The 27,388-nt window shown below is 40.9% G+C and overlaps 3 protein-coding genes and 2 non-coding genes across 6 annotated transcripts; 2 read left to right on the top strand and 3 right to left on the bottom strand.

Annotated features, from left to right (window-relative positions):
- The first annotated feature begins 2,128 nt into the window (after positions 1 to 2,128).
- apoa4a (apolipoprotein A-IV a) lies at positions 2,129 to 7,296 on the top strand. The gene is made up of 4 exons (XM_023261224.3): positions 2,129 to 2,245; positions 2,335 to 2,376; positions 6,369 to 6,519; positions 6,606 to 7,296. Exons 2-4 carry the CDS (start codon positions 2,343 to 2,345, stop codon positions 7,183 to 7,185), a joined length of 765 nt encoding a protein of 254 aa, XP_023116992.1. The 5' UTR covers positions 2,129 to 2,245; positions 2,335 to 2,342; the 3' UTR covers positions 7,186 to 7,296.
- Positions 7,297 to 9,194: 1,898 nt separating this feature from the next.
- Positions 9,195 to 19,571, bottom strand: tomm40l (translocase of outer mitochondrial membrane 40 homolog, like). Its single transcript, XM_023261223.3, has 10 exons — positions 19,439 to 19,571; positions 16,900 to 17,114; positions 15,533 to 15,600; positions 15,350 to 15,442; positions 15,162 to 15,263; positions 13,398 to 13,503; positions 12,671 to 12,793; positions 12,513 to 12,589; positions 11,056 to 11,158; positions 9,195 to 9,840 (listed from the first exon to the last, which is right to left on the bottom strand). Exons 2-10 carry the CDS (start codon positions 17,111 to 17,113, stop codon positions 9,701 to 9,703), a joined length of 1,026 nt encoding a protein of 341 aa, XP_023116991.1. The 5' UTR covers position 17,114; positions 19,439 to 19,571; the 3' UTR covers positions 9,195 to 9,700.
- A 2,053-nt stretch (positions 19,572 to 21,624) lies between these two features.
- LOC111562594 (kinetochore protein NDC80 homolog) lies at positions 21,625 to 23,722 on the top strand. 2 transcript variants are annotated; one of them, XM_055018159.1, is made up of 5 exons: positions 21,625 to 21,913; positions 22,230 to 22,319; positions 22,442 to 22,534; positions 22,620 to 22,763; positions 22,985 to 23,722. In XM_055018159.1, the coding sequence occupies exons 1-5, from the start codon at positions 21,887 to 21,889 to the stop codon at positions 22,997 to 22,999; spliced, it is 369 nt and encodes a 122-aa protein (XP_054874134.1). In that variant the 5' UTR covers positions 21,625 to 21,886; the 3' UTR covers positions 23,000 to 23,722. The 2 variants fall into 2 exon arrangements, with proteins under 2 accessions (XP_054874134.1, XP_035799835.1); XM_035943942.2 differs by having other exon boundaries at positions 22,620 to 23,722.
- Positions 23,723 to 26,471: 2,749 nt separating this feature from the next.
- On the bottom strand, positions 26,472 to 26,542 carry trnag-gcc (transfer RNA glycine (anticodon GCC)). Its single transcript has one exon. It is a non-coding gene; the product is annotated as a tRNA-Gly (tRNA).
- A 430-nt stretch (positions 26,543 to 26,972) lies between these two features.
- trnag-gcc (transfer RNA glycine (anticodon GCC)) lies at positions 26,973 to 27,043 on the bottom strand. Its single transcript has one exon. It is a non-coding gene; the product is annotated as a tRNA-Gly (tRNA).
- Positions 27,044 to 27,388: the final 345 nt, after the last annotated feature.

Genomic DNA, 27,388 nt, shown 5'->3' with positions numbered 1-27,388 from the left:
ATAAAGATGATCAGGTGTCAGTGAATGTGTCTCAGTGATTGTAATATAAAGACTCCTGGATATGGAAGGTCCAGTCTCTGATGGATCAGTACTTGGATAGAACTACACCATGAAGATTGAAGAACACTCCAGAAAACTCTGAGAAAAGGTTGTTGAAAAGCATCAGTCATGCATCAGGATGTGAAGCACAGTGGTGGCAGCATCATGACGTGAAGCATGGTGGTGGCAGCATCATGACGTGAAGCATGGTGGTGGCAGCATCATGATGTGAAGCATGGTGGTGGCAGCATCATGATGTGAAGCACGGTGGTGGCAGCATCATGACGTGAAGCACAGTGGTGGCAGCATCATGATGTGAAGCATGGTGGTGGCAGCATCATGATGTGTAGCATGGTGGTGGCAGCATCATAATATGAAGCACGGTGGTGGCAGCATCATGATGTGAAGCACAGTGGTGGCAGCATCATGATGTGAAACATGGTGGTGGCAGCATCATAATATGAAGCACGGTGGTGGCAGCATCATGACACCTTTGTTTTTAAAACTTTTTTTGGACTCCAGCTTATACACTGTGGTGCTAGGAGGAAATCTAGATATACAAAAGCATTTATACTACAACACAGAATCAGTTTGGTTAACTGAGCTACAGTTTATTGCTGCCATTACTTTATAAAACTAAGCTGGTTGATCTGGTTGAACAACTAAACTAGAAATATCACACAATCAGTAAATTTATAAGAAAGAAAACGCCTTTACTAAGATTCTAGTTTTAATGAAATAGCAAAAACAAGAAACCTGAATATTTATGACAGTGACAAGCTGGAATCCTAAAACACTCGGAGCAAAAACCGTGGACGATAAGATGACGTGACAGTTTCAGCCTGTTGTCCTGAATGTTTGAGTTATTTACTGTGACTTCTAGGAAACACCTGGAGACCAACAGGTTTTTATTGGTCAGAGCAGCTCAGCAGGACTTTGATCTGGGACATCCAACCAGTTATCTCTGGTTCTTGAACAGCAGTTCCCTCCTGAAACGCTGATAACAGAGCAGCTGAAGTCGTGAAACTCCTGATAAACGTACTGCTGATAAGCCTCTGTTTTCACATGACGTGTTCAAACACTCTGAGATAGTTTTATACATCTAACACCAACATCTAGACCTCTATGAACATCAACATCTAGACCTCTATGAACATCTAGACCTCTATGAACACCAACATCTAGACCTCTATGAACACCAACATCTAGACCTCTATGAACACCAACATCTAGACCTCTATGAACATCTTGACCTCTATGAACATCAGCATTTAGACACCCTATGAACATCTAGACCTAAAAATATGTGGAGACTCAGAAGTCAAGTGGAAGAAGGTTCTTTAGTCTCAGGAGACCAAAATTAAGCTTTCTGACCATCAGACGAGCTGCTGTATTTGGTGGACACTAAGCACTGTACATCATTACAAACACCAGCATGGAGGTGGCAGCATCATGATGTGGGGATGTTGTTTTTTTCCCATTTTTACTCGCCAGTAATTAAAAAGTTCTTAAAAGGTTCCTCTGTTGGATCCATTCAGTCGTTCTGACCTCCTGGAAACTATTCTGTCTGTTTCTTCACCAGATTTCATGACTGTGGGAGTTTTATTTCTAGAGATACTGAACTCTTAAAATGGCTTCACAGATTTATTTTTAAAGGGGCAAAAGACAAAAGGGAAATTCCCTGAAAGCATCAGAAATTCTCATAATTTGACCAAAATATTTATCAGAACTTAGTGTTGGGTCCCAAGTAACAAAAACTTCACCACCAGATTAAGTGATATGATTGATTTTAAATCCTTGACCTGTGATGGTTTTGCTTCCCCACAAAGGGCATGACCTTTTATAGAAGGAATCTTGAACTTTCTTTGACTTGTTTTAAAATTATACTGATTAAACTTCTTTAAAGGGTCTGAAAACAGTCGTCCCCATTAGTGGTTGGTTTCTGTTCAGCTGCTACATGTGATTGTTTGTTTGTTTGTTTTATGCCTATAAACCATCATAAATAGAAACCAGAGACTATGAATCATGAGATGAAGAGGCGATGACACTGACATTGTGACGTGGAATGCCAGAAGTGACAAGAATGTGTCCAGCAGGGCAGCGGGAGGAGGACTTTACCCTTCAGCATGGCTATAAAACCGCCGCTCCGTCCACTGAACAGCACAGACCGACCACCAGCAAAGAAGAGTGCAGCTGCCTCTGAAAGGTAAATATTCTACCCTTCTAGACTTCCTTCACCTAACTAGATCCAGTCTCAAACTGTACATTAATATTCTTCATCTCTTCATTCAACAGCATCGATCATGAAGGTTCTCGTGCTTCTCGCTCTTCTCTCCGGTGAGTTCATTTTTTTCAATTTCAATTCAATTTTATTTATATAGCACCAATTACAGTCAAATCGTCTCGAGACGCTTTACAGAACCCATATGCCTGAACCCCCAGAGCAACCCTAAGGAGACAGTGGCAGGAAAACACCCTTTTAACAGGGAAAAAAACCTGGAGCAGAACCTGGATCTAATGTGGGGGACCCATCTGCTGCTGGAAGGAGGGTTGAGAGGGACAGAAGAGGTAGAGAGGTAGAGATAGAGGGATAGAGATAGAGGTGTAGAGGTAGAGATAGAGGGGTGGGGGGGACACAAGGACCATAAAACACACAGTATAATACATGCATGATAAGACAGATGATACATGCAAAGTACAACTAACATGGAAACTAATTATAGTTTACTGCTATGGTGTATGGCTCTGGCATTAAATATACTACATATATAGCTGGTGGTAAATTCAAAAATATGTAGATGAGCAAATCAAGTATAGTGAGGACAATGCAGAGTAGATTGATGGAAATGGGCAGCTGGAGGTGGGAGAACAACCACAGATCTGAAGCATCCAGCTCTGGGACCAGGGAAACTCAGAGAAAGGACACAGAAAGAAACAGAGTGAATGTAATGCAATAATGGTATATATAGTAAATACATAGGTAGTTAGAGAAGGGTTCAGTGCATCCAGAGAGGTTCCCCAGCAGTCTAGGCCTATAGCAGCATAACTAGGGGCAGAACTAAAGGGACGTCAAGAGGGGAAGTCAGTTTTGCAAATGAAAACACCAGCTCACCCCGTCAGGGTCACCCAGTCAGTCCTAACTATAAGATTTGTCAAAAAGGAAGGTTTTAAGCCTGGTCTTAAAAATAGAGAGGGTGTCTACCTCCCGAACCCTGAAACTCTTCAAACAAGCGATTCCTTTGTAAATGTTCACATAATTGATTTGCAACTGTTCTTTCCAGAATTTTGGAGAGAAATGGGAGGTTGGAAATTGGTCTATAGTTGGCTAAAACATCTGGATCTACAGTGGGCTTTTTAAGTAAAGGTTTGATTACAGCAACCTTAAAAGCCTGTGGTACATAACCTGTTACTAGAGAGAGATTAATCAGATCTAACATTGAGGAATTAATTAAAGGTAAAGCCTCTTTGAACAGTTTAGTTGGGATAGGATCTAAAAGACATGTCGATGGTTTGGATGTAGAAACTATTGAAATGAGTTCAGAGACATGTATGGGGGTGAAAAATTCTAAATATCCATCTGGTCTTACAGCCAATTCTAAAGTATCTGTAATCGATGATACATCTGTGACATTTGCAGGAAGGGCCAGATTAATTTTTTCTCTAATCGTAATAATTTTATTTGTAAAGAAGCTCATGAAGTTGTTACTGCTCAAAGCTAAAGGAATACAAGGTTCAACAGAGCTCTGACTCTTTGTCAGCCTGGCTACAGTGCTGAAGAGAAACCTGGGGTTGTTCTTGTTTTCCTCTATTAAAGATGAATAATATGTTGTCCTGGCATTACGAAGAGCTTTTTTATAAATTACTAGACTATTTTTCCAAGCTACATAAACTTCCTCTAAATTAGTGGAGTACCACTTCCTTTCCAGCTTTCGGGACGCCTGCTTTAAAGTCCGCAGCTGGGAATTCTACCAAGGAGCAGGTCCTCTCTGAGATAGAACTTTCTTTTTTACAGGTGCAACACTATCAAGTGTTGTACGCAGTGAGGCTGCAGCATTATTAACAATATAATCCACTTCTGTGGGGGTAAAATTATAATATTTCCCTTCCATTATATCAGTAAGTGGTGCTGGACTAAATAGAGAGGGTATTATTTCCTTAAATTTAGTCACCGAATTGTGAGACAGACATCTACTGTAATGATATTTATTCTTAACTCCTATACAATCTATTGTTGTAAATTGAAATGTTATCATAAAATGGTCAGAAAGAAGAGGGTTCTGGGGAAATACTGTTAACTGTTTGATTTCTATGCCATAAGTCAGAACGAGGTCAAGGGTATGATTAAAACTATGAGTTGGTTTATTTACATGTTGAGAAAACCCAATTGAGTCTAATATTGAATTAAAAGCAGTCGTAAGGCTGTCACTGTCCACGTCAACATGAATGTTGAAGTCACCCACAATAATGACTTTATCTGAGCTGAGCACTAAATCAGATAAAAAGTCTGAGAATTGAGATAAAAACTCAGAGTAAGGAGCAGGAGGACGATATACAACAACAAATAAAACTGGTTTCTGAGCTTTTAAATCTGGATTAGAGAGACTGAGAGTAAGATTTTCAAATGAACTGTAACTAGGTTTAGGTCTCTGGTTCATTTTTAAGCTAGAGAGGTAAATTGCTGCCACTCCTCCTCCTCGGCCTGTGATTGGAGGAACATGACAGTTAGTATGACTAGGAGGAGTTGATTCATTTAGACTAACATATTCTTCCTGCTGCAACCAGGTTTCAGTCAAACAGAACAAATCAATCTGGTTATCAGTTATCAAATCATTTACTAACAGAGATTTAGACGAGAGAGATCTAATATTTAACAGACCACATTTAATTGTCCTGTTTCTTCGCTCAGTTGAAATAGTGGTATTAATTTTAATTAGATTTTTATGGTTACTATGTCTTTTGTTTATTTTTGATTTGCTTAATTTATTGAATTTTGGTGGTCGGGGGACAGACACAGTCTCAATAAAGCTAAGTGATTTACTGGAGGGTGACAGCTGAGAGGAAACTGCAGAGAGGTGTGGAAGACTACAACTCTGTATCCTGGTCTGAACTCTGGGTTGTCATGCTTTAGGAGTTCTAATAAGATCAGCCATATTCCTAGAAATGAGAGCTGCACCAGCCAAAGTGGGATGGATGCCGTCTCTCCTAATCAGACCAGGTTTTCCCCAGAAATAGCTCCAATTGTCTATAAAGCAAACATCGTTTGCAGTGCACCACGTAGACGACCAGCGGCGAAACGACGACATGCGGCTAAACATATCATCGCTGGTCAGATCAGGCAGGGGTCCAGAGAAAACTATGGAGTCCGACATGGTTTTGGCAAAGTTACACACCGATGCCACACTAATTTTGGTGACCTCCGATTGGCGTATCCGGGTGTCATTACCGCCAACATGAATAAGAATCTTACTGTATTTACGATTATCTTTAGCCAGCAGTTTCAAATTTGCTTCTATGTCGCCCGCTCTGGCCCCTGGGAGGCATTTTACTATGGTCGCTGGTGTCGCTAGCTTCACGTTTCTGACTACGGAGCTGCCAATGATCAGAGTTGGTTTCTCAGCGGGTGTGTCATTGAGTGGGGAAAAACGATTAGAAACGTGAAGCGGTTTGTGGTGTGCCGGGACAGTGGGCTTGAGCTTAGGACTACGTTTCCTACGAACTGTCACCCAGCTACCCTGACTTCCCGGCTGCTCGGGAGCTGCTAGGGGACGGCTAGCAGAAGCTACACTAGCAGCTATGCTATTGCGGTCCGCACCGGCTAAGGGAGCCTGGCTAACAGCTAGCGGGGTGTTTTCCATGGTGCGGAGCCGCGCTTCCAATTCAGAGAGCCTCGCCTCCAAAGCTACAAAGAGACTGCATTTATTACAGGTATCATTATCACTAAAGGAGGCAGAGGAGTAACTAAACATGTGACACACTGAGCAGGAAAGAGAAGGAGAGGAAGAGGGAGAAGCCATGCTAACTGCTAAGTGCTAGGCTAGCGGACAGAGATAACAGATTAACTTAGAATTAAGTACTGAGAGGGTGCGTGAAGAAAACGAGTGTATGTTACGATTCAAATATTACCGCTACACACAGATTTAATGAATATCAAATTAGATGGAGTGGATAAGCTACAACAGTCACAGAACACAACACAGCGCTACAACAGGAAGTGACGCAATACGCTCACCATAACGTTAAAAAAAAAAAAAAAAAAAAAAAAATTCTCTTTGAATCAAACTTTGGATCCGTTTAAAATCACAGACATTAATTTGCCGTTTTGTCCACAGTCTGCAATGCCAACGTCTTGTGGCAGGAGCCGCCCAAGACCAACCTGGACATGGTGAAAGATGCCTTCTGGGACTACGTTGCCAAGGCGACGCTGACCGCCGAGGACTCGTTGAAGCAGCTCAGACAGTCCGAGCCGGGACAGGAAGTGAAGTAAGGCTCAGAATAATGAGTGAAGAAATCTGAAATATTCTCATTGTTGTGTTTCAATGTAGTAACGGAGACTTCCTGTCTGTTAGCACTAAGATCTCTCAGAGCGTCGACACCGTGAACCAATACATCGTCGCCCTTCGTGCTCAGGTGGCTCCGGCCACTCAGAACTTCATGACCCAGTTCACCCAGCAGGCCGAGCTGCTGAAGGCCCAACTGGAGAAGGATCTGACCACCGCAGGCACCAGCATGCAGCCCTACGCCGAGGAGATGCTGGCCAAACTGCAGGCCAAGGTGGAGGAGCTGAAGAAGGAGGTCGCCCCCTACGCCGAGTCCATGGACCCCGAGGCCCTGAAGGCCGTCCTGCTGCAGAGGAGCCAGGAACTGAAGGCTCAGCTGGACCAGAGCGTCAACCAGCTGCAGAGCCAGATGGTTCCCTACACCGAGGAGATGAAGCAGAAGGTGGAGCAGCACGTGGAGGAGTTCCAGAAGAGCATGATACCCCTGGCCCAGAGCTTCGAGACCCAGCTGGCCCAGAAGACCCAGGAGATCCAGCAGAGACTGGCTCCATACGGGGAGGAGCTGAAGGCCAAGCTGGATGCCAGCGCTCAGGACATGCAGGCCCAGCTCACCGCTCTGTGGGAGACCTTCACCAAGATGACCCAGTAAAGACTTCATCCACCTCACAACCTTCACCTCCAGCTGCCTCAATGCACAAAATATTTATTTTCACCTCAACCAGTGTTTATTTTAATAAATAAATATCTGATTACGACCAAAGAGCTGTGTCAGTTGTTTCACTACAGAAGCCTCAACAGTTTGAATAAGAAAAGTCTGGTATATATTCACACCGTAGTTTGTTCTTTCAAGCAGAGTTTCATCCTGTTCACCCAAAGCAGCAAAAATCAGTCCAGTTGACCTTTAAGATGTAATTTGTACTAATCCTAGGATGTGTCCACTGGGGCAAAAATATCTAATGCACCAAAACATCAAAAATCTGAGTATTCATACACTAAAACATCAAAAAACCTGAATATTCATACATCAAAACAACAAAAACGTGGATAGCAATGTATTAAACATCAAAAAGCTAGATATTAGCATTAAAAATCTGGGTATCAGCACAACAAAACTTCATAAATCTGGATATTAGCACTCTAAATCATTAAACACCTGGATTATAGCACACCAAAATTGAAAAAAATATGGATATTAGCACTCCAAATCATTGAAATACTAGACATTAGTGCATCAAAACATCAAAAATCTCAATATTTGTGCAGTAGGACATCAAATATCTGGATAACAATGCACCAAAACATCAAAAACCTGGATATTAACAAACTAAAACTAAAAAGATTTGTATATTAGCTCACCAAATCGTCAAAAGTCTGGATATTAGCAAATTAAAACATCTAAAATCTAGATGATAGTGCAGCAAAACATAAAAATTCTGTTATTTATTGCACAAAAACATCAAAAGTCTGGATATTATTGCACCAAATTTTCTGCATATTAGCATATAAAAACGTCAGGAATCTGGATATTAACGCACCAGATCATCAGAAGTCTAGATATTAGTGCACTAAAACATCAAAAATCTAGATGATAGCGCAACAAAATTTAAAAATTCTGCATATTAGCATAAAAAAAAAATCTGTAATCTGTATATTAATGCATCAAATCATCAAAAACCAGGATATTAGCGCATTGAAACATAACAAAACTGGATAAAAACGCCACCAAAACATCAAAAATGTGCATATTAGCAAATTAAAACATTGTAACCCTCTACCTCTATCCCTCTACCTCTACCTCTCTACCTCTACCTCCATCTCTATCCCTCTACCTCTCTACCTCTACCTCCATCCCTCTATCTCTACCTCTCTACCTCTTCTGTCCCTCTCAACCCTCCTTCCAGCAGCACATGGTTCCCCCACATTAGATCCAGGTTCTGCTCGAGGTTTTTTTCCCTGTTAAAAGGGTGTTTTCCTGCCACTGTCTCCTTAGGGCTGCTCTGGGGTTCAGGCATATGGGTTCTGTAAAGCGTCTCGAGACAATTTGACTGTAATTGGCGCTATATAAATAAAATTGAATTGAATTAAAATCTGGATATCAATACACCAAAATATCAAAAAATCTAGATGATTGCACACCAAAACATAAAAATTCTGTTATTTATTGCACTAAAATATTTTTTAAAAATCTTCATCTTAGCATAGAAAAACATCAGTAACCTGGATATTAATACACCAGATCATCAAAAGTCTGGACATTAGCAAATTAAAGCATTAAAATCTGGACATCAACACACCAAAATATAAAAAATCTAGATGATAGCACAACAAAACACAAAACTTAAAAAAAAATCTGCATATTAGCATGTGAAAACATCAAAAATCTTGATATTAATGCACCAGATTATCAAAAATCTGTATAATAATGCACCAAATCATTAAAAATCTGGATATTAATGTACCAATCATCAAAAATCTGAATATTAATGCGCCATAACATCAAAAACCTGGATACTAGTGAACCAAACATCAGAAACAGAAGGATTAGACAGTGAAACAATGAAATCTGGATGTTAGGCATCAAAACATCAAGAAGAAAAACATCAGTTAATGCGACCATTAGATAAATATCCACATGAAGAAATGCACTGAGCCGAGGTGTTTTAGTAAGAAATGGATTTATCAGTTTCTGAGAGGTATATACAGATCATATCTGCTGCTCCATTTGTACGTAACATAAAAAAGGCAACGAAACAAGTGATGGGTGGTGAACAGGACATACAGTACACTCCTTAGAACAGCTCGTCTGTAACCAATAAATCACCGTTTAACAAGCAAATGACGACCATTTCATCCACTGCACATCGAGACAGACTTTACAGTAAAAAAAAACAAACAATAAAATCAAAGCTGGAAACCAAACGTGACGGGCACCGGACTCAGAGAAACAAGGAGCTCCGACATCCTGCCTCGAAGAGTCCTCAGATCCTCCGGGTTCATCTTTACGTTACACTTTACTGACATGAACAGCTTCTATTCACCGCATGAGATGAAACATGATCTGGGAACCAAAGACGACAGACCGATGACGAAGTGTTTCAGTCCATTCGTCCAAAGAGAGTCCGTCCGTTCGTCCGTAGGTCCGACAACCCGCTGTTCAGCCAGATCTAGCCGATGGTGACGCCGAAGCCGCACTGGAACTTGTTTTTACGATGGTTGAGGAAGGAGCAGAGGACCAGAGAGAGCGGCAACGGCAGCAGCTTCTTTTCTAACGTCGCGCCGACGATCCAGTTACTGTCGACGGAACCTGGAGGAAGAACAGGAAGTTAGAGGGTGAAAGAACAAACAAGAAGATCTGCGTAGACAGCGTCCAATCTGGGAAGAAACTCAGATCCTTAAAATGGTCCACCAGACTCCTGAACTCAAAACAGTAACGCTCAGTTTCACTTCAATGGTTCTAATGCAGCTCAGGTACAATCTCCTGCTTCATATTATGATGCTGCCACCACCATGCTTCACATCATGATGCTGCCACCACCATGCTTTACATCACGATGCTGCCACCACCATGTTTCACATCACGATGCTGCCACCACCATGCTTCACATCATGATGCTGCCACCACCATGCTTTACATCACGATGCTGCCACCACCATGTTTCACATCACGATGCTGCCACCACCATGCTTCATATCATGATGCTGCCACCACCATGCTTCACATCATGATGCTGCCACCACCGTGCTTCACATCATGATGCTGCCACCACCATGTTTCACATCATGATGCTGCCACCACCATGCTTCATATCATGATGCTGCCACCACCGTGCTTCACATCATGATGCTGCCACCACCGTGCTTCACATCATGATGCTGCCACCACGATGCATCACATCATGATGCTGCCACCACCGTGCCTTATATCATGATGCTGCCACCACCATGCTTCACATCATGATGCTGCCACCACCATGCTTCACATCATGATGCTGCCACCACCATGCTTCACATCATGATGCTGCCACCACCGTGCTTCACATCATGATGCTGCCACTACTGTGCCCATATTTATTGTATTTTATTGGCTTTTATTTTATCTCATTTACCTTCCACATTGTATTGTATATATCTTGTCTCTTTTGCATATGTTGTAGTTCTTAATATAGTCGTTTTATATGTACATTTGATTTTATTATTTATTGTCTGTCATTTCATTTAGCTTGTCATCAATGCACCGTCCAGTGGCAGCTATTTATATTTTTGTCAAGCCCCAATGTATGATAACAATAAAGTTATTCTATTCTATTCAAACAATGGACAAATTGATTCCGAAAAAGTGATTTTAAAAAGTAAAACGCATTTGAAAAATGTGAGACGAGGTAAAAGCCATGCAGATTGTACACTTGGAATACATTTGATAAGCATTACGTACTTTACATACAACCAAACAACTAGAATGATTCTAACAGGAATAGTTTTGGTGTCCAGAGACAAACCAAACTGCTCTCATCATACATACCTTTAAACTGTAAATTAGCTTTAGGCACATCTAGCTGGTAGCCGAACGACACGCTGGTGTCCTGCATTCGGCTACTTGCCTCGAACTCGACTCCAAGCTGCAACTGTTGAAGAGCAAAGACAGTTAGATCCTGATGGAGGCAGAACATGAAATACTGGGTCACAGTGGAACCTGTTTCCTACAAGTAGAGCTGCAGAGATTTACCAAGAAGGCAGCACAAAACCATGAATCACATTTAAAACAAGGTGAAGGTAAGTTAGCTAACATGAGTTCAGTCAGTCAATTCAGACAGAAATATGTTTCTGCACCATTTCAGATTTTTGCTGTTTGATTATTTCAGACCTGAAGCTATGTTCCGTTAAAAAAAAAAATAAAAAAATAAATAAATAAATAAATAAAGGCTGATTTTAAGCTTCAATATCTCCAGAAACAAAACCCCCACATCCATGAAATTAGGTGAGGACACAGACAAAATAGTTTCTAGCATGTTCAAATGTTCCAATAGCACCAGCAGAGGTCCAATGATGCTGCCACCACCATGCCTCAAGGTACGGTCAGTGTGTTTGTTTCAATGTTGATCTTATCAGACCAAAGAATCTTCTTGGAGTTGACTTCAGAGTGTCTCGTACCTTCTGGAAAACTCAGGATGATATTGAATATTAGCTTTGTCAAGAATTTAATTGTTCGTTTGGGACTCAAAATTAAGTTCTGTACAATATTCTAGTTGAATTTGAAGAATTTCATGTTTTCAGTGCTTGAAGTTTTTGTATTTTCACCCTAAACAAACATTTACCTGTGAAGCCATTTTAAGGGTTCAGTATGTCCAGAAGCAAATGAAATTTGGTGAGGACACGGACAGAACAGTTTCCAGAAGATCTAAATCATCAAATGGCTTCAGTTAAGGTCAAATTAGGCATTTAGTGGTCCATGAAAAAGGAATAAAACATCCCCATGATGCTGCTACCTCCGTGCTTGACGGAGTTTCTGATGTCTCATTGAGATTTATTCAGAGTTTAGCTGGGAGATATTTGGGACCTAAAACTAAGTTACGTAAAATACTGTGGTTGAATTTTGAGAATTTCATGTTTTCAGACCTTGAAATTTTTGTATTTTGACCATCAACAAACATCTTACCTGGAAACTAATTTAAGGTTCAGTATCTTCAGAAACTAAAGGTGAAAACATAGACAAAATAGTTTGCAGCAGATCTAAATGATCAAATTGTTTCAGCAAAGGACAAAAGTCTGAATATTGGACCTTTAAAATAGAAAAATTGCAATTTCTTTTAAAACAAAAGCATTATTGGAGTCCCAGAGAGTTCATCTAAGTGTATATAAATGGATGGATCCATATTTGCTCTAAAATACAGACTCTGGTCGACATTTTACCAACACTTCTATCTGAAATGACATGAACCGACCCAGCTGATCCTGAGTCTATTAACCTGCAGACTTTACCTGGTCGTTGGCTTTGTGGTAGTACGATGCATGAGCTCCCGCTGAGCCGAGGGTCAGCGTGGCAATGTAGTTGCTGCCTGCAGATTAAAGCCAACTGGTCAGGATTGGTAATGAAGACGTGAATGTGCCGGACGCTTTAATCCAGATTACTGTCTCACCTGTATACCTGCCCACTAAAGACATCACCGAGCCCTCCTCTCCTGGCCGGCGGTGGTAAACCAGCTCCCCTCCCAGAGCCAGAGCCGGCGTTATGGACTGGAGGTAGTGAGTGACGACGATACCTGACAGGAGACGACAACAGGCTGCTTTTAATGCACTGCTTTCAGAAATGTTAAAAATATAACATAAAGACAGAAGTTAGCTTTGGTAGATATGGGTAGCAGCACATCCAGAACTACGGGCAAGTGCAAGGGTTAATAGGGTAGGGTTAGGTAGGGTTAGGGACAGGAGGGCAGGGTTAGGGTTAATAGGGTAGGGTTAGGGACAGGAGGGCAGGGTTAGGGTTAATAGGGTAGGGTTAGGTAGGGTTAGGGATAGGAGGGTAGGGTTAGGGTTAGTAGGGTTAGGTAGGGTTAGGAGGGCAGGGTTAGGGTTAATAGGGTAGGGTTAGGTAGGGTTAGGGATAGGAGGGTAGGGTTAGGGTTAATAGGGTAGGGTTAGGTAGGGTTAGGGATAGGAGGGTAGGGTTAGGGTTAATAGGGTAGGGTTAGGTAGGGTTAGGCGGGCAGGGTTAGGGATAGGAGGGTAGGCTTAGGAGGGTAATGCTGGAGCTAGGAGGGTAGGATTAGGGCTCCTAGGGTCGGGTTAGGCAGGGTTAAGGTTAGTTGGGTAGGGTTACGAGGGTATGGTTAGAGTTAGTAGTGAGTGGATCCTTTGTTGACCTACCAGAACCCACGAGGACATCTGGGTTTCCAAATGTGATGGTCGCAGTAAAATCTTCTCCTCTGAACTCAGCGTCACCTTGCCAGTTCACAAACTTGTGTTGTTGTGTCTGAAGACAAATGTTGATGTAAATTTAGAATGATAAAATAGGAATAAACCAGTAAAGTAAAAATATGTTACATTGTAAATTTCCCGGCTGTGGGATCCATAAAGATTTACTCTATCTATCTATCTATCTATCTATCTATCTATCTATCTATCTATCTATCTATCTATCTATCTATCTATCTATCTGTCTATCTGTCTATCTATCTATCTATGTACTACCGTTCAAAAGTTTGGGGTCACTTAGAAATGTCCTTATTTTTGAAAGAAAAGCATTTTTTTTAATGAAGATACCATGAAATGAATGATAAATCCAGTGTAGACATTATTAATGTGGTAAATGACTATTGTAGCTGGAAACAGCTGATTTTTAATGGAATATCTCCATAGGGGTACAGAGGAACACTTCCAGCAACCATCACTCCTGTGTTCTAATGCTACATTGTGTTAGTTAATGGTGTTGAAAGGCTCATTGATGATTAGAAAACCCTTGTGCAGTTATGTTGGCACATGAATAAATGTGGGAGTTTTCATGGAAAACACGGAATTGTCTGGATGAACCCAAACTTTTCAACGATAGCCTGTAGCTGCATTCACGTGAAGAAAGCGTGGGCCGTTTGCACATACGAACTACTTGTAACTGCGAACCAGTTCTCATTCACTTAGAAGTCGTTCAAATCACTGACTCGACACATCTCTACTTGTCACGTCTTGTGTCTTATTATGATAATGTTAGGTGTTTTTCTTATTTTGTGAACAACTTTTCATTTTTTTTGTTTCATTTTAGCCATTTTGTGTCTCATTTTTCTCTTTCGGTGTCTTGTTTTGGGTATGTAGTGTTTCATTTTTCTTATTTTATCTCTTATGTCTTGTTTAGATCATGTTTTGTCTCTTTTTTCTTGTTTTACATCCTGTTTTCTGTCGTTTTTTTCTTTGTGGCTGTGTCCTGACATGTTTTTTTCTAAATTTGTGTCTCATTTGTCACATCTTCTGTCGTATTATGATCATAATGTTTCTTGTTTTGTGACCAAATTTTGTAGTTTTTTTTGTTTCATTTTAGCGTCTCATTTTTCTCATTTGGTGTAATTTTTTCCCTTCACTAACATAAAGAGCTGTTCAAACGACTGACTCGTTCGTCACGTCTTGTGTCTTATGATAATAATGTTTCTTGTTTTGTCACCAAATTTTGCAGTTTTTTTGGTTTCATTTTAGCCATTTTGCGTCTCATTTTGCATCATTTGTTGTCGTGTTTTGGGGACTTTGTGTTTAATTTTTCTTGTTTTATCTCTTACGTCTTGTTTAGGTCATGTTGTGTCGTGTGTTTCTCGTTTTACATCTTGCTTTCTGTTGTTTCTCTCTTTGTGGTTGTGTTCTGATGTGTTATTTCTAAATTTGTGTCTTGTTTGTTACATCTTGTGTCTCACTACGGTAATAATGTTTCGTGTTTTTCTTATTTTGTGACCAAATTTTCTTGTTTTTTTGTTTCATTTTAGCCATTTAGTGTCTCATTTTTCTCATTTTGTGTATTTTTTTCCCGTCGCTAATATGAAGAGCCGTTCAAACGACTGACTCGAACGTTACATCTCTACCCTGATCCTGTTTTTTGAGGTTGGATGAGGACGTCGCTAATTAAATCTGTGTAAAACTGTGATGAGAGTTCACCTGGAAGGCCAGTTTGGATCGTATCCTGCTGGAGATCTGGTGGATGATCTGGGCGTTGAGGCTGCCGCTGTTGTCCATGTCTCCAACCATGACGGGGAAGAACTGAACAGCAGCGTATGTTAATGTTACAGCTCAGAGGATAAAAGAGGAAACATCCCATAGTTCATGTTGACTTCACTGCTTCTTACCTCTGCTGGACCCGTCTGCTTAGACCCGACGTACGTAGAACCGAACCTGTAGCTGGAGTCTCCGGAGGTGCTGAGCAGCACCGTGTGATTCACCTGGAGACACGGAAAAGAAAGCATGAACCCGACTCATTTACATTAAAACCGGAGCTTGAAAGATGTCATTTAAAAAGCGCTTTAACCCACCTGGAAGTGGTTGCTGATTCCCTTGTTGACAACCATCCGGACGCCTTCCATCTGCATCGGAAAAACCTCTGAAGATGAAAAAAATCATTCAGACATTTTCATTGCTGACGCCCTCAGAATCAGCTGATCATTTCTATACGATTACTTTATTATACGGGTACACAGAGAGTCCAAATTAATGCTTTTTATTTTGAGTTTTTTCATTTCTCAGCATCAGAACTTCAGAAATAGTTCTGACCAACCACCTACCAACATGCTGATATGAGCCTTAAAGTTTACCCAGAATGACCTTTTTAAAGTTTTCTCTGTGAATTATCAGAAACCAGACACACATCCAGGGAACCAATGATTGTTTCTAAGACTCTAAACTGTTCACACTAGGATACATCCCATAATACTGATGATCACAGTCGGTTATAGAGAAAATGAACAGAATCCACATTCAGTGTTTAGACTGTGACACATGGATGGATGTAAAACTGATCTGGTGTCAGTTTTTCCCAGAACTCAGATGTGTTTTTCCTCCTAAATGTCATGGTTCTATCTGCTGGACTGATGAAGTTCTGAGGCTAAGAAATGATGGAAAAAGTCCATTAAAAAGTGATAAATCTGGACCCACCTCTATGGACTTCAATGGAAATTATGACATATCCCAAAAGAAACGCCCTCAGAGCTCAGTCCTCCTCCAAGGCTGCTCATTCCCTCATATGTCAGCAATGCAGCATTTGTTTATTAGTTATTGATGATCAGAAATCACAGCAACATAGAATGTGTCCATTTAATATAGATGTACCTACAAACTAAATGACCTTGCTCTGAGCACAGGCGTGTGTTCTGCATGTGTACGTTATGTACGGATACCGGATCACGTGACCTATGACGTGCAACGTCTTCAAGAACCTACCAGAGAAGTCATTTAGGGTTAGCTCAGGACTTCTCTTGTAGGTCTTTGAAGACATCTTCAATAACCTTCAAAAGAAGCCCACCTTCTGTTGTACCTTCCACGTTGGACCTCTCATCTTGAATGCAAGGTGGAAGGTCTTCAAGAACCTACAAGAGAAGTCCAGTCTCTTGAAAGCTCTTGAAGGAATTCTTGTGGTCTTTGTGTCATTTCTGACCTTCCCTGAAAATTTCATCCAAATCCGTTAGTCAGTTTTTGAGTAATGTCGCGAACAGTCAGACAGACAAACCAATGCCAGTTGTTACATAACTCCGCTGTGTTCCTTGGCGGAGCAACAATGCAGCATTTCTGACAATGCCATATGGGGGAATGAGCAGCCTTGGAGGAGTACTGCTCTCTCTGAATGCTATTCTAGTTTTATTATATTATTATCTTCTTATACGTTTCGGTCCGTTCTGATGAATACCTTTACATTTGCGATGGCATTCATCAAACGCTCCCGGGTTCGGCAAAGGGTTTTCTGCCTCCTGCTGCTGTCCAGAAGTCGCCCCGGTTGGGGGTATAACTGGGGAAACCGGAGGCATCCCAAAGCCCGGCGGCACCGTCAACCCGGGGGCAGCAGCGGTGCCGGGGGCCGGAGGTGGAGGGTTGGGGGAGCTGGCAGCCAAAACACTGCCCATCCTGAGGAGGACAGAAGATTTAAACAGAGAAACAGCATCTAGATGTGAAGTTAAGAAGACTAGAAAAAAGACCTGAAGATGTCAGGATGTTCTGATGTTTGTCGTCCAGTTCGGTCGCAAACATTCTGGATGCTAATTTAAAAGAATAATAACGGACTCTGGTCTTTAATCAGCCTTCTGTTTCATTATCAGAAGACTTTTTACTTCATTGTCTTGACAGTAAAATAAAATATGTCTGATATAATTTCTACTGACCAAAAGAATCACTTTAGATGTCTTTAGTCTGAGCAGCAGCCACAAATAGTTCAGTTGATGTTCAGCCGCAGCAAAGAAAAGCTTCGGATCCTCATTTTAAGAAACCTGAAATCATAATTTAGTTCTTTAAAATAGCTGAAGACCAATCAGTTTTATTGTATTTATTTGTTTTCGGGTAAGTATGTAGTACACAGCATTTATAGCTAATCTGCACTAGATGGGCCTTTAATGAACTATTAATGAAGATTAATCAACTATTTATCGCAGCTCTGCTTCCCCTAAAGTTCTTCATCTGTAATTCAGCGTTCACATCACCAGGTTTAACCACACAGCACCAATAACGCTGCGTTTTCTCTAGTTTAATTGCCTTTATTTCTCACGTTTTTTTTTGTTGAAGTTATTAAAAACCCCTCGAGTGAAAATCAAATCTTCTTAGCTCATTTACAGGCAGATATGGAGTTTTTAGGTGACAGAAGATGCATTAGGAGCTTAAAAAAACAGTCTTGGTTGTAGATTTTAACCCTGAAACTCAAAAATACAGAAGAAACATAAAGAACTAAACCTGTTAGATTACAGGGTTTAGCTTTCAGAATCAGTGTTTGGCAGAATTATTCCAGTTTTTCAGTAGAGCAGAGCTGTGGGTGAGCTGGTGTGATCGAGCTGCAGCGAGTCAACAGAGAGATCTGCACCTTCTAGAGCAGTTGGTGTCCAACATGCGGCCCGTGGGCCAAAAGCGGTCCTCCAGAGGGTCCAATCCGGCCCTCAAAATGTAAAAATTCCAGAGAAGACATTAACTGCAGATTGTAAATTAGTAAAACTAGAAATTTAAAATCATTTCTAGACCATGACAAGTTGTTTTGATCATGAAGTAAAATACTAGATTGTTCTTTTGTGTCTCATTTTTGTAATATTTTGTCCTGTTTTTGTTGTCTTTTTGTCTGACTTTAGTCACTTGTCTCATGTTTTTGTTGTTTTGTTTCTTGTTTTGTGTTCCTTTATGTCTCGCTTGTGTTTTTTGTCTTATTTTTTTCATTCTGTTTGGCTTTATTCGTTGTTTTGTACATCGTTTTTGTCATTGTGCTTTTTTTGTCTTGCTTGTGTTGTCTAGTTTTTCGTCATTTTTTTCGCTTGTAACTTTTTTCTTGTCTCTTTTTTGTTTTGTGTAGTTTATCTTATTTTTTGTCATTTTGTTTCTCACTTCTGTCATTTTGTGTCTCATTTTTGCAGTTTTGCCTTGCTTTTTGTCTGACTTGTCATTTGTCTCATGTTTTTGTTGTTTTGTTCCTCATTTTTTTCGTTTTGCGTTTTCTTTTTGTCTCGTTTATCCATTTTTTTGTCAAATTGTTTTGTGTCGTTTGTCTCATTTTTTGTCATTTTAATATTGACGCCTTGAATATTGAGACGTAAATATACAACTTCTTTAAACAGACGTGAGCTTATATGACAGAATCAGTGACCAGAGAAAGATTTCAGCCTCCAGGTTTGATAGATGTGATCCACCAGAGAGATCCGATGCCGACATTAACATCACTTCTGTTGATCAAGTAAATTAAATTAGAACAAGAAGGCAACACACTCTGATGAGAGCATCAGGGTTATTTAATTTGGACTGTAAAGCTTCATTTAGAGCAAAGAAAGACATGAACCACCACAACCACAAGCTAAGAGATATATTAATCAGAGAACATGTAGAAGTGATGGAGTGTCCCTTTAACCTTTCACAGCCCATTCAAACCAGCAGCAGCAGGTGAAGCACTTTAACAGTGAAGCTAAATGACTGAACGAGGAGCGAGAACAGAGCTCTGGAGCTGCTGCCTGAATCAAATGAAGCTAACACTTTGAATGAACCCTCAGGTGTGAGAACGTTTAGCTAAGCTAGCTCATTAGCACAGTTAGCTCCCTGCACTGGTTAGCATGGTGCTAGCTAGCTTCCCCGGCATTAAAACAACCCGCCGCTGCCCAAAGAGAGGAACCAGAGTCCGCCGTGTGAAGCAGCAGCTGCCGCTAAACCAACCGGACCGTCTGCTGGAACCTGAGGTTTGATAAAACTCAGCTAACGATGCTACTCACGTTGTAGTTTCCAGAGGACGATGAAGCCGGAACTTGAATCATATAGCACCAAAGAAGAAGAGTGACGCTACGGCCCGCCTATTTCCCCCCAACGCCTGTTCTGATTGGACGACGGATTAGCATCCTCAGGAGTGATTGGTAGAGTCACCTGTCAGTCACGTTGAGTGCTCGACAAATCGAAGGCGTGTCTTTGCGCTTATGATGTAATGCTCATACTCTAACGCTATTGGCTAAGCATAGTGAAGTCTGCGGTAAAGGGGCAGGATGAAGGATACGGAGGTCACTGATTGGAGGAGACATTACCGTTGGTTGGTTGCTTCGAAAGGGCGGGGTCAAAGGAAACGACAAACCAGCATGAAGGTCAAAGGAGGAAGAAAAACACAAAACATCCACAAATAAAGTTTGACCAAAGTATAGCTAAAACACATACAGCAAGTTTCAAACACAAAATGATTAGAATATTATATTAAATGTAATGTTGAAGCTTCTTAGCCTCAATATTTAGGTTTGTCAGGTTAATTTACAAAACAAATAATATTCTGTTTATATGTTTTAACCCCAATATTTTGTATTATCTATAATATTATAGTGACTAAACCGCAATATTGAAATTAATCACATAAATTTGGATAATTAATATTATTATGGGATCTCTACATCACGGCTAGTGTGTGGCGAGAGTCCACTCATTCAGGTTCCTGGGAGTCCACATGACCACATGTGGACCACATGACCTCTCCTGGACGAGAAGGGTATGTCTGCAGGCTGCACCTACAGGGCTGCACGTAGAGGGCTGCAGCTACAGGGCTGCATCTACAGGGCTGCAGCTACAGGGCTGCACGTAGAGGGCTGCATCTACAGGGCTGCACGTAGAGGGCTGCATCTACAGGGCTGCATGTAGAGGGCTGCACGTAGAGGGCTGCATCTACAGGGCTGCACGTAGAGGGCTGCATCTACAGGGCTGCATGTAGAGGGCTGCACGTAGAGGGCTGCAGCTACAGGGCTGCACACTTCCTTTCAGTTTAGAGCACTTCTTGTAGACAGCGCCACCTACCGCAATAGTTGATCACTAAAGTGCACAATTTACGTTTTGAATTGATGATTTCACTCAAAATATACTTACAATACAAAAGGCTTATTCAAGAAGAATTCCCAGTTCATTTTAACCCTTGTACAGACTGTAATTTACTATGTTCTTTTTTTTACTGGTTGTGATTTGGTGTTTCTGTTGTAGCAAATAATTTCCCAGGCATGGGATAAATAAAGTATTTCAATTCTATTCCATTGTTAACTAGTCCAATAAAATAATAATAAATGACTTTATACATAAGTACTATACTTATACTAAACACTTTATACATAAGTACCAGACGTGTTTTTGTGCCACGTCTTGCATTCTTAGGCGAGTCCGATTTTAAATAAGGACATTTAAAGTTTTCTCAGTGAACAATTATTTTATTGACACGTGTACAACACTGATGGAATATGAACAATCTTTGGTGATTACATCCTGTCCTTATGTCCTCATGCGAGTGAAGCTGAGAGCAGCGTCTGATGTCCCCTGATGGCATTTAGACACTGGTGGTGGACATACGGATGAGAAGAGGAGGAGAAACATGTCACCTAATCATATTTAACAGGAAAACATGTCCACAGTTTGGTACTTAATCACATTTAATCTGAAAACCAGTGGAAAACAACAACAAACAGTGAATGTACAACAGAAAAGCTGCTAAGTGGCTACAGATTCTCAGTCTATGTTCTGTGGAAGCTGAGTTAACTATATCCCTAGAATCCTACAATGTGCTCACTGAAACTGGAGAAAACGCAACACGACCAAGTAACTGAGCTCTCAGTAAATCTGCAAAGTGGTGTTAGAAAGTGCTTCTGTCTAAGTAAAGTATGTGTTGTGGCCGGTAGCGTTGTTTAAATTAACGGCAGCATCACAAACATTACAGGTCTTGTTTGCTAACTACTTGGAGTATATTTCCAGCAGCTTTTTACATGTACTGCTCCATTTGTCTGCAGGCTGCTCCAGAGGCAGGATGGTCTTTATAGAGGATCCAGGTGAGATGAGCAGCATGAATGAGATGAACTGCAGCAGCACACCTGCAGCTCATCTCACCTGGATCCTCTATAAAGACCAGCGTGGGATCATCCTACCTCTGTCACCTTAGCTGCTGGACTTTGACTGCCTGCAGTCGCTGATGCTACAGTTTCCTTTTCCATGGGTTCATCACTGCGCTCTGGAATAGCAGTTTCCATGAACACAGGGCTGGATTTCTTGCTGTATAGTGGAGAGTTGTTTATGACTGATATTGTGACAAAAGGATTAAAGTTTAGATTATCAAACTCTTCAAGTCAAATGAGAAAGATCCTTTAGGAGCAGGAACATTCACAGCATCAGTGGAACGCCTGCAGTCACGACTTTGAGATCAGACCTTTTGAATGTGGGCCTGGCAGCATAGAACACAGGTACTAACTGCTCATGACCTGGTTTCCACAGGTATCTGAATTAGTTCTGTTTGATGGTTATCATGTCAGCATGAACAAGACTATCTTCCAGTCCAACACACCGTCGTTGCACTCTTCAGTTTTTTCCATGTGCCTTTAGTTGCTGCTTGGACGTGCATCTTTTAAATTCACACAGCTGGCATCATGAATCTGGGAATGGTGCATTTATTCACTCATGGTGCTTTAGTTGTAGGTTTCTGAAAGGCTGTTCTTTAATTGTGTATGATGATAGAGCAGTATAGTTAGTAGTTATTCTGATTGGTGGTGTGTATTCCAGATGCTTCTGAGAAAGCTGATCAGTGACGTAGAGGAGGAGAACAGTCGATTAACCAACGCCAAACTCAGCTTGGAGGAGGCTTGTGAACAGGTAACCAAACTTTCATACAACTATGTTCTAATTGTTTCCAGAAACATTAGGATGAATGCTAACGGTCACATCATAGTGTGGCCCAGTTGTGTTGTTGCATTTGAAATATGTGTGTGTCTTAGGTTAATTTCAACATCATAGACAAGTCCACTGATGTGAAGCAGCTGAGAGAGCAGATACACAAACTGCATGAACAGCTGGATTCTGACATGCAGGTATAGTCTGTTGTCGGCACTGTGATGCAGAAAACACACAACTGTTTTGTGCTTGTGGTGCTTCATACTGTGTGTTTGTGTTCAGGAAATTGCCCGTGAGGAACAAGAGTGGGCTGCAGAGATGGAGTCTGTGGAAAATCACCGTAAACTTCTGGAAAAGAGAGTAAATGATGGATATGATGAGGCTGTGCAACAACTGAAGGCGGCACAACAAGAGGAAGCAGCAAGTGTAAAATCCTACTTTAGCTTCAGATCTCTACCTTATTTAGTCACAGGTTCATAAAATGAAGCTTGTTGTGGGGTCTTTTTTTCTAAGTCTAAATGATGGACCATTTGTTTGAGAATCAAATGCTTGTGGTCCTCTCTTGCCAAGGTATCACCTGGTGCTGCAGGAGACCAATGAGGAGAGGCGAACAGTAGCCAACAACCTGTTGTCTGTATTTACCACAGCTGCAGACCACCTGACCATCACAGAGGTGATCCTCCTACAGCTGCAGACCACCTGACCATCACAGAGGTGATCCTCCTACAGCTGCAGACCACCTGACCATCACAGAGGTGATCCTCCTACAGCTGCAGAGATGAGAGAGAATCTGCATCTCAGAAAAGAGATTTTGATTCAGAGGTGTGAGCATCTACACACTTTTTGAACACAAGGCATTAATTGTACTGAAGGACAAAAAAGGCTAATGTGCTGAGGAACTGAAGTGGTTCATGCTCCCAGAGCAATCATCAGAACCACTGAATATTTTCAGTGGTTTCAGCTGTGCTTTAGATGGGACTATATTCATTACGACTAAATGGCTCAGAACTTGAAATGTGTATCAGGTGCATTAAAAGTACAGCAACATTGTAATCTCTGCTAATGTAGAGAAAAATCAGTTTCTCTAAACTGAAATCTGAGTCTTTGTGCCTGTATTCATATCTTTCAACTCTATTGTTTCTGTAAATGTGGTGAGGCTATTCTCAGTTCATGGAGCTGCAACTGGCTTTTTTCTCACCACTATCTCCTGTGGTTGCTGTACAACAGAAGTCCCTGGAGGATCTGCTCAAAGGCTGTAGAAGAGGAGGAGGCTGCTGTACAGAAGATGCAGGAAACCTGGAAGAGCTTCAAGTCTAAGGCAAATAGTTTGAGGCAGCAGGATGGAATTGATCTTAAAATTAATGTAAGGTTGAAAGTATAATAAAGTTCAGAACAAATGAATGAAATTTGTCTTTTATTTTTCTAAAATGAAAAACCTGTAACAGTCCTGTGTAATTACATCAATGTCTTTGTTGTCAGATGCATTGCAAATACAAACTGGTTGCATTAAGATTCAAGTTTGTAAGTAGTTGTCAGGGGTCCGTTTCACAAAGCAGGTTCAACAAACTCAGAGTTGATCTAATCTGAGATGTAAACTCTGAGTTTCCGGTTCCAGAACAGCTGATTTCAGTCGGTTTAATCGACTCAGTAGTTTCACCCTGAGTTAAGCACGTGCACCACAACTCTGAAGCCAGTATCAATGGAGCCACGATTTGGTGAGTCGCCATGGCAACGGGGAGGAGGGCTACGTTTTTCACCCCACTTGAACTGGAAAGCTTAATGCGCTCACATGGTGAGTTTGAACACGTTTTTAGAAAGTGCAACTGCAACAGAGAGGGAGACGGTGTGGAGAACATTGCTGCCTGGGTCAATGCAGAAGTTTAAATCACAATAATATTACAGGAAAACTGTTTGAATAGTAGCCTATTAAGTTATTTCATTGAGGTGCAATCCTGCAGGGGAGGAGTGCATGTAGCAGCAGCTTAAGATGAAATATAAAAACACTCCCTGGGAAATCCTGAAAGAAATTAAAATGACTAATCCCAGTCTGAGGCTGCAGCACGATGCCATTAACAGAATGATTTAAAATGAATTTAACAGATCTCTACATCATTCCCCTGCAATCCTGTGGAACTCCTCCTTGATGGCTCTGACAGGTTTATGTCCAGGAAAAACCACAAAGATGTTAACAGTCAATTCAGGGCCAGACTCACTTTTCTGACCGTCCTGCATACAGTTGTCTTACTGAAGTGCTCTGCATCTCCTACATTATATAAAAAACTTCCATTTGCAAAGAACCGCAGCACAACATACATTTGCCATGTTTACATGAGACCTTTAATTCCTCTTTAATTCGGAACTGAAGTTAATTCCGCTTTAAAATCTCCTTGTAAACACTTAATTCCGAATTAAAAAGTTAATTCTGAATAAACTTAATTCCGAATAAACTACCTGGTTTATTCCGATGTTAATTCCGAATAAACTAATTCCTGTGTACGTTCTATTCATGTATACAGTTAATTCCACTTTAGTTAATTCCGGTCATTCTGCGCATGCCTGGCTCCTCACGTAGTGATGACGTAGCGATGACGTAGCGACGTACACAGCTTGGTCGTCTGCCTCCTTCTCTGGTATTCTATCTCTCTTCTCCTTCTCAAGTGATGCAACAGAAGTAGTACGCCATTGTCGAGTTGCTGTTTCAAAACGACAATAAAAAGCAAAGCGAAAAGCGTCCTTATTAGTTGTTCCTCCATGTTGTTGGGGGAAAGAAATGCCGTGGCAAATGGAGTTTGTTTTCTTCCGGTAAACAGGGATACGTCACGTCCACTCCCTGTCCAATCAGAATCCTTTCCAACGCCCAAGCGTTAAAAGCGGCATTAAGGAAGGGAATAAACGTGCGGTCCATGTAAACCTTAATTCGGAATTAATATTTCCATGTAAACGCGAAGCACAAAACTCAGAATGAGTAAATTCCGAATAAATAACTCCGAATTAAAAAACTTCGTGTAAACGTGGCCAATATCTGCTGGGATGTTAGAGCATAACTGTGGTTGGTAATGTTGCAAATCTAAAGACGGATTAGGTTGGATGTAGATTATGGACTGTGAGGTGAAACGGTACCGCTCTAAAAGATAATTGTGCGGAAATGCGAGAACATCTATGCGCGGTCTGATAACAATCTCCTGACGAATATTTAATTCTCTGTGCAGTAATTCTGCTCCTTCATCCACTGGATCGTTCATAAAAGGACATGACATTTTGGCAGACGGCAGAACTAGACTTCGCCAAAACTCACCTGATGACTGAATGAATGAATGAGGAAATTAAATAGCGTGTGGCTGAAAGAGGGCGGAGACTGAGAGAAACTCGAGGTTTACTGAGAAAAACCTCGTCCTGACCAGGTTAGATTCATAGAGTCTGTTACTATGGTAACTGACCGAGAGTTTAAGTTACCTCTCTTTGTGAAACGGAAAACTCTGAGTTTCCCTCATTTCAGGGTTAACAGACTCAGAGTTTTCACTAAACCTGCTTCATGAAACGGACCCCAGGACATTTTGTGTTATTTTGGTGTCATTTTGTGTCTTTTTTGGTCAATTTGTGACCATTTGTTGACATTTTGTGGAATTTTTTCGTCATTTAATTAGCTTTTGTGGTAATTTTATGCACTTTTGTGTACATTTTGTCACATTTTGTGTTATTTTGGTGTCATTTTTGGTCAATTTGTGACCATTTGTTGACATTTTGTGGAATTTTTTCGTCATTTAATTAGCTTTTGTGGCAATTTTATGCACTTTTGTGTAAATTTTGTCACATTTTGTGTTATTTTGGTGTCATTTTTGGTCAATTTGTGACCATTTGTTGACATTTTGTCGTTATTTAATTTGTTTTTGGTCGTGTGTCCATTCATGGTTATTTTCTGTCTTTTTGCGACTGTTAATAGACACTGTGTGTCATTTAAATTTATTGTCATTTGGGTTAAAGTCTAAAGAAAGTGTGATAATTGTGTGTTTGTGGTTATTCTGACTCAATTTGTAGACTTGATGTTAGTTTTTTTTGTCATTTTGCCAGCATTAGTAGATGTTTGTATGGTCATTTTTTGACCAATTGTGTACTTAATGTGTTAAAAACTGGGAGTGCATTGGCCGGGAATCGAACCCGGGCTTCCCGCGTGGCAGGCGAGAATTCTACCACTGAACCACCAATGCTGTTTGGACTCTGTCACATGGGTTCCATTGCCAGACCATGAATCTTCATGTCTGAACGTAAAACACCATTAAAACCCACAACGGCGAGACGACAATGAAAATATGATAAAACTTAATTTATTGTAATTCAATCTTTTTTTGTTAAATACCAAAACATTTTATGTAATTTTGTTTTCAATTAGTTTTTGTGGTAATTTTATGCACTTTGTGCAGATTTTGTGACAATTTGTGTTATTATGTAGCCATTTGTGGACATGCTGTGTAATTTAGTTGTCATTTAAAATGACAAAAATCTGACAAAATGACAAAAGTGCATAACATTTTTGTGGTAACTATATGCACTTTTATGTAAATTTCACCAGCATTAGTAGATGTTTGTGTGGTAATATTTTAACCAATTGTGTACACGTTGTGTCCTTAAAATTGCAAATGCATTGGCCGGGAATCGAACCCGTGCCTCCCGCGTGGCAGGCGAGAATTCTACCACTGAACCACCAATGCTGCGTGGACTAGAGTGATTCAATTCAATTTGATTTATATATCGTCAATTACAGTCAAATTGTATCAAGATGCTTTACAGAACCCATATGCCTGAACCCCCAGAGCAGCCCTAAGGAGACAGTGGCAGGAAAACACCCTTTTAACAGGGAAAAAAACCTCGAGCAGAACCTGGATCTAATGTGGGGGAACCATCTGCTGCTGGAAGGAGGGTTGAGAGGGACAGAAGAGGTAGAGATAGAGGTGTAGAGGTAGAGGGTTACAATTGGTGGGAGAACAACCACAGATCTGAAGCATCCAGCTCTGGGACCAGGGACACTCGGAGAAAGGACACAGAAAGAAACAGAG

Source organism: Amphiprion ocellaris, chromosome 15 (assembly GCF_022539595.1).
Source record: "Amphiprion ocellaris isolate individual 3 ecotype Okinawa chromosome 15, ASM2253959v1, whole genome shotgun sequence".
Classification (NCBI taxonomy): Eukaryota; Metazoa; Chordata; class Actinopteri; family Pomacentridae; genus Amphiprion; species Amphiprion ocellaris.
The sequence above is the reverse complement of the archived record's forward strand: the minus strand, read 5'-3'. Positions and strand labels throughout refer to the sequence as shown.